This window comes from Miscanthus floridulus, chromosome 9, assembly GCF_019320115.1.
Source record: "Miscanthus floridulus cultivar M001 chromosome 9, ASM1932011v1, whole genome shotgun sequence".
NCBI lineage: Eukaryota > Viridiplantae > Streptophyta > Magnoliopsida > Poales > Poaceae > Miscanthus > Miscanthus floridulus.
Genome location: NC_089588.1, coordinates 9,544,021 through 9,551,132, shown reverse-complemented (window position 1 = coordinate 9,551,132; position 7,112 = coordinate 9,544,021). Strand labels below are relative to the sequence as shown.

Genomic DNA, 7,112 nt, shown 5'->3' with positions numbered 1-7,112 from the left:
TCGGCAAAGAGCTTCTTTGCCGAGTGTTATTTTTTTTGACACTCGGCAAAGAAAAATTTAAAGCACATTTTGAAGCAGTAAATTAATTCAAATGAAAAAGTTTTCAACTACAAAGTTGTATAACTCATCAAGATGTACAATGTTTGTTTTGGTCTTTTCTTCATACGACAAAGTGAAAATAAATTTGTTCACAAATCTAACATATCTCTCTTGTAGTTTATGAAACTACAAGAGAGATATATAAGATTTGTGAACAATGTTAGAACGACCATATCGGATGAACAGATGATCAAACAACCAAAATAAACTTTGTAGATCTCGAAAAGTTATGAAACTTTGTAATTGGCAACTTTTTGATTTGAAAACATCTTGTCATGCAAAACTGTGTTTGAATTTCAAAATTTTAAAATTCGAACTTTTCAAACGACCTCGGATGAAAAAACAACCAAAATAAACTCTGTAGATCTCGAAAAGTTATGAAACATTGTAGTTGACAACTTTTTGATTTGAAAACATCTTGTCATGCAAAACTGTGTTTGAATTTCAAAATTTTAAAATTCAAATTTTGTAAACGACCTCGGATGGAAAAACTTCCTAAAATAAACTCTGTAGATCTCGAAAAGTTATGAAACTTTGTAGTTTACAACTTTTTTATTTGAATTCGTTTAGGGCCTTAAACATGCAATTTACATTCGGTTTAGTATAATATATTGGGAACTAAAACGGAATCTAGACACAAGTGAGAGTGTGGTGTAGTGGTAGAGGAGGTACGTGCACAGCGGGAGGTCTCGGGTTCGAATCACGTCGGCCGTGTAGCCATGAAATTCACGCGAAAAATGTCGGAGATGGGTGGGCGCTGGCCGGTGGGGGCCTCCATCGATAAAAAAAAATTCCATTTTTTTTGGGTAAAAATTCCTATTTTTTTCGGGTTTTTTTCGGTTTCAACTTTGTCGAGTGTCGGGCACTCGGCAAAGGCTTTGCCGAGTGCCCGATAAAAGATACTCGGCAAAGTTGGCTTTGCCGTCGCTGTTTATGGCGAGTGCTGTTCGCCGAGTGTTACACTCGGCGAACCATTTGCCGAGTGTTTTATGTCTTTTGCCGAGTGTTTCGGGCACTCGGCAAACTCAATAAGTCCGGTAGTGTGTGTCTAAAAAAAGGTGCTACACACTAGTTCAGATCCACAAAGAGAGTGATGTTTTGTTTTTACCCTATGTCAAAGTATCTTGTGTTAGATTGACCAAGTTTCTAGAGAGAATATCATCAATATTTATGACATAACATAGATTTACTTTAAAAAGTAAATATATTTCATAATAAATTTAATGATATTTATTTGGTACTCTAATAAATATTGTCATTTTTTATAATTTATTAGTTAAACTTAAGATTATTTGACTTAGGACGTCAAAACTAGAACGACACCCTACGCAGGACGGAGGTTACAGGTACGCGTGCTGTAAGAAAGTATAAAGTTTGTGCGTGTAATCATTTGCCTTGGTTCAACCAACATACGCCCAAGGGGAGAAAAAAAAAAGTAAGGATATGTGTGTCATTTTTTATCCACTAATTATTCTTGAAATGTGACTCTTTGCTTGGATTGATCTCTATATGTATGTATAGAGAATGCACCTACCGAACCAACCAACCATACATGACCAATCCCACCAGCAACTAACCAACAACCAGCTCAGACCAATGCCCATCCACACATTTTTGCATGTGGGTATGGTTCTGATTGGTTCCGACCGGGTTTGTACATGGCTATATATGACTGGCATGGCATGGTTATGGCTAAGACTAGTTCCAACTAGTTTTGACTAGGCTTTGGTCATGTCTGGGATTGGTTTCGTTGTGACTGGTTCCGACTGGTTTCGAATGTAACCGGTTACAATATAATTGCTGGTTTCCACTGGGTTTGGTTATTGTTGGGGGACTGCTTTCGACTAGTTCTGACTTCAGTGGCGAAACTACGCTTTGCTGTTGGGGTCAGCTGACCCCGGTGAATTTATGCAAACTTAGTGACAATTATTGTTCTACACTGTTCTCTAAAGACAAAGACCCCAACATACATTATTCCTGACCCCGGCGCCAGTTTCGCCTGGCTTCGCCCCTGTCTGACTTGTACTAGTTATGGCTGACACTTGTCGAACTAGGTCTAATCATGGCTAGGACTGCTTCCAACTAGATTTTGACCCATAAACACATATGGAAAGTCAAAGTCCCATCTTAAAATCAAGATTTTCCTATGGTTATGAAAAACCATGTTGTCCTAACCAAAGATAACATGGTTAAGATACGGATGGGAGGGGAACCCTCTGTTATTTCTGTGATCAGGAAGCTATCCAGTTGCCAAAAGGTAGCTGGTCAATTTTAGTACAATGCTTTGGAGCTAATGATAGGCCCGACAATTTTTGTCAAGCTTGTTACGGGCTAAAAAATCGGAACCAATTGGTAACAAGTTTCATATTTTTAGTATAGTGGTAATTTGCTGGGCTATATGGAAGATAAGAGGCAAAGCTTGCTTTGATGGTAAAGTGGTGAGACACCCTTTTGAAAGTTTGTGCTATTCAACAAAACACAAGGGCAAGGGAATAATGAGCACCAAGCAAGACCCTAATAACAAAACACAGGTTTGTGCTATCATGATTTTGGGAGTTTATGCTAAAGAATCGTAGAGAATCACTTTCAGCTACAGAATCACTTCTCTCAGAGAATCAACTTTCATAGATAATCAAAATCAGATGGAACTCTTCATACAAGTCCTAATAGCATACGCTGCTTGAAATCTATGGAAGGAAATGAGTAGACAGGCCTTCGACAACAAGGGGTTCACCACGTAGGAAACCTTGCAAGTGATTATAGGAAAGATGTAGACAAGCCTTCGACAACAAGGGGTTCACCTCGTAGGAAATCTTGCAAGTGATTATATCAAGGGTTAAGTCTAATTTACACCCTCCAATTTGCAGCAAAGTTCGGATTTCAACCTCGAACTTCAAAACCGGACAACTTTGGCTCTCCAACTCTCGAAAAAGTTCAACTTTCGACCTTCTATGCGGTTTTGCGGATAAACAGTAACTTTTGATATTTTCGGAAGCGCCGAAATTTTATATTATTTTTTCGAGCATCTTAACGTCCTCAAATGAAAAAACTCAAAACTACAAAGTTGTAGATCTCATCGAGGTCTACAATTTACATATAAAAATTATCTTCATCTGACATCGTATTGAAGGGTATTCTATTTTTTGAAATTTGAGTCTCATCACGCGATAAAATATGGTGCTGAAATTTTATATTATTTTTTCGAGCATCTTACTGTCCTCAAATGAAAAAACTCAAAACTACAAAGTTGTAGATCTCATCGAGTTCTATAATTTACATATAAAATGTATCTTCATCCGACATCGTATTGAAGGGGTTTCTATTTTTTGAAATTTGAGTCTCATCACGCGTGAAACAATTTTGTCGCGTGACGAGACTCACATTTCAAAAAATAGAAAACCCTTCAATACTATGTCGGATGAAGATAATTTTTATATGTAAATTGTAGACCTAGATGAGATATACAACTTTGTAGTTTTGAGTTTTTTCATTTGAGGACAGTAAGATGCTCGAAAAAATAATATAAAATTTCAGCACCATATTTTATCGCGTGATGAGACTCAAATTTCAAAAAATAGAAAACCCTTCAATACGATGTCGGATGAAGACAATTTTTATATGTAAATTGTAGACCTCGATGAGATCTACAACTTTGTAGTTTTGAGTTTTTTTATTTGAGGACGTTAAGATGCTCGAAAAAATAATATAAAATTTCGGCGCTCCCGAAAATATCAAAAGTTACTGTTCACCCGCAAAACCGCTCATTGAAAGTTGAACTTTTTCGAGAGTTGGAGGGCCAAAGTTGTCCAGTTTTGAAGTTCGAGGTTGAAATCCGAACTTTGCTGCAAGTTGGAGGGTGTAAATTGGACTTAACCCTTATATCAATGATGTACAGATGCTACGTCTAGCGCAAGAAGAGTATGGGTAGCTAATCACTAGATCATGCAGTTTTTCTTTCTTTACCTTCTTTTTAACTCCTTGTAAATATTCAGACTTTGCTTCCTACTGAATGAAAAGGTAGCGCACCTGCCAATTATGTTGACAAAAAAATTGTGCTATGCTTGTGCATTCATGCATCATTGGACAGGTCTTTATCTAGAGGTGGTCAAAGCAGTTTGGTGGGTCTGATAAAATTTTGTATCAGTCGATTTTTTTGGTTGAATTTATCTTCCGCGCCCAAAAATGCACCATGCTGCCCTAAAATGACCATTCACATCCTCTACCGTACAAAAGCCCTAAATTTCTCTAAATTTATTCAATTTCCACACTCGCATGCCGGCGCCGCCTACATAGGTAGCTTGGCGCCGCCAACAATAGGTAGCTCATTCACCGTCAATCTACCGTACTACTACTGGTCGACTATCGTGAAATGTTGTGTTATTTCTTTGGTGATATATACATTCGTGTCACATGATGGATTTTCTAGTGAAACGTTGTTCAATTTCAGCGGGCTGGTTTTCTGGTGGAGTGTGTATAACTTCTTCCAGGCGTCTCATCCACTGTTGACGGACTCTTTATCTGAATCAGATCAGAGGGTCCACAAAGAGATGAACGACGCAACCTAGGCTGCTCATTTTCCCTGATTCAGGATGTGTAAAACTTTCGTATTTCCGTTTTCTATAATGTAAATGGGTCGGCTCAGCTCAAAAAAAAAGTATGAAACATATACGACAGATACAATTTTACTGAACACCAGGAATACTTTTTACACAATATAATGGACGTAACACTGATGAGATGATCTAGATGTGAAAGCAACACACGTGCAGAAAAACTAGACAACAATTACAAGGCACAAAAGCAAACCAACACACAGGCCCAGTAGTGTACGCACATGATGAATACAAAGATAAGAAACAGCCAAAATGCCAGCGAAGCACTCGGTCGTCTCCTACATACTGCATCTGCATGCCGATCAGGACGCGTCTCACTCATGCAGAGTAGCGTACGTCACGTAGCTGGAGTAATCCCTGCCCTTCCTCTCCCCTGGCGGCGGCGCCGAAGCCGAATCCTTGGCAGCTGTGGTGGGGCACGTCAGCTGAGCGCTCGCCGCCGCCGGGCACGCCTTTGGCTGCCTCTGGAACGCCGCGCAATCAGCCGGACGCCTCTGGCTGGCGAGGCCCAGAATGCAGTTGTTGTCCACGTCCAGCAGGCCGTCTTTGATCAGCGCCGCGCATGCCGGCCCGACGGATGTGAAGTAGTTGCCGAACAGCGTGAGGTTGGCGAGGCGACCAGCCGGCGGCCCGGCGGCGAGCTTGCAGAGCGCGTCGGGCACCTCTCCGTAGAGGCGGTTTCCGGCCAGGTTGAGCTGCTCGACACTGCGGAGGCACGAGAAGGACGCCGGGATCGGGCCGGAGAGCTGGTTCATGCCGGCGTCGATCACAGCTGCCTTGTGGAGCATGCCGAGCTCGTGGGGAAGGCATCCCGAGAGCTGGTTGTTAAGGAGGACCAGCTCGAGGAGGGAGTCTTGCAGGTGGCCGATCGATGGTGGGATTTGCCCCGTGAGCTTGTTGTTGGCGAGGGCGAGAAAACTCAGCGCGGAGAAGCCAATGTCTGCAGGAAGTACTCCAGATAAGCGGTTGTTGTTAAGGATGAGCACCTTACCGTTCGTCCAACCAGGTCTTGATACTACTTCTTCTTTCTGGATGCCATATCCGAAATTGCAAAGTATGCTGGCCTTGGTCTTGATAAGGAGCTCTATGTCAGCGTAAGTACACAGTCTGCCAAGTGGTTGATATGTCTGATCAGCAGGGTTATCGGCAAGACGGGGGATATCACCACCAAATCTGTTGGAGGTTGCCTGGAAAATTGCAAGGTCGGGGAGCTGGTCGATGAAACCTTGTAGCTTCGGGGCGCACACGCCGAAACCATGGAAGTTGATGGATGTGATAGTGAGGTTCTTGCTGGGTACGGACGGAGAAGAGCAGGAGAAGCCGAGGTAGCTTGCCTTGCCACAAATGTCATGGCCGGCCCAAGTGGATGTAATTTTCCGGGGGTCGCATGTGATGGTCTTCTTGAAACGCTGGATGACCAGGTAGGCTTGGTAAAGCTGCTCGTTTGGGAAGTCGTATGGCTGTGGATAGTATGGCAAAGAGTTCTTCCCGCTGCCGGGACCGGGAGACTGTTCTGCTTCAGCGGAGTATGCAATTAGCAGGGTGGCAGCGCAAGACCACAGCAAGAACAAGGGATATTTGACATGGCATGCCATTGTCTTCAGTATGCTCTCGATCAGAAAGTTCTGTTAAGACATGCCCCAGGCCAGTCTATATATAGCACGCGAAGCTCATATAGCTCCTTATATTATTGTTATTATTATATATATGTCCTGCCTATATAAAACTCACATATAAAAACAAGTAAGATATATACTTTCACATGTGAATCTTATCACAGACTGTGCACGGGTCGGCGACAACATCAAAGCCGACGGTGCCGGAGGGGCCACCAGATCGAGGTGCAGGAGACGGCGGCGCCTGGGCCTCGGGACCAATCAATCTCCATGAGGCACGTCTTCTCGCTCGCCTTAAGCAGCTCTAGGGCTCCGCCAGGCGCCAGCTCCACCGTCGAATCCTCACCAGGGCGGCGGTTCTGCATCTCAAGCGGGCCATGAAGCCGCGTCCCCGCGGCAGGCCGCGCCAACCAACGCCTACTCTCACTGCGACCGCGTCGTTGATCTCCGTCATGGACGTCGGTAATGACGCCGGCCTCCACGGTCCGGTCGCTCGACCTCAACCTCCTGGCGCCACTCGACGATGCCCACGACCTCGATCTGCACGGAGCTGCGGCTCTGAGCGATTCGGATCCACAAACGGGAACACCAAACACCGGTGCGCAAGGATAAGGCGGTTTTGCTTTGGTTTCTTTTCTTGACAGACTCTGGTTTGACTTGTCGTGATCGAGTAGATGAGAGTAGACACCGTACTATTCTATACGCGATACGAATAGCATTAATTTTGGCAACGGTCAGAAGATCAATTCAGAGGTCACATCATCTATATTCCCTAGATTGTGGA

General features: G+C 43.3%; 1 protein-coding gene across 1 annotated transcript; it reads right to left on the bottom strand.

Annotated features, from left to right (window-relative positions):
* Positions 1–4,774: 4,774 nt before the first annotated feature.
* LOC136481315 (uncharacterized protein At4g06744-like) lies at positions 4,775–6,320 on the bottom strand. The gene has a single exon (XM_066478676.1). The coding sequence runs from the start codon at positions 6,305–6,307 to the stop codon at positions 5,027–5,029; it is 1,281 nt and encodes a 426-aa protein (XP_066334773.1). The 5' UTR covers positions 6,308–6,320; the 3' UTR covers positions 4,775–5,026.
* Positions 6,321–7,112: the final 792 nt, after the last annotated feature.

What these genes read in the sequence shown, in the direction of transcription:
- LOC136481315 (XM_066478676.1), bottom strand. Translation starts at nt 6,307, where the DNA reads ATGGCATGCCATGTCAAATATCCCTTGTTCTTGCTGTGGTCTTGCGCT.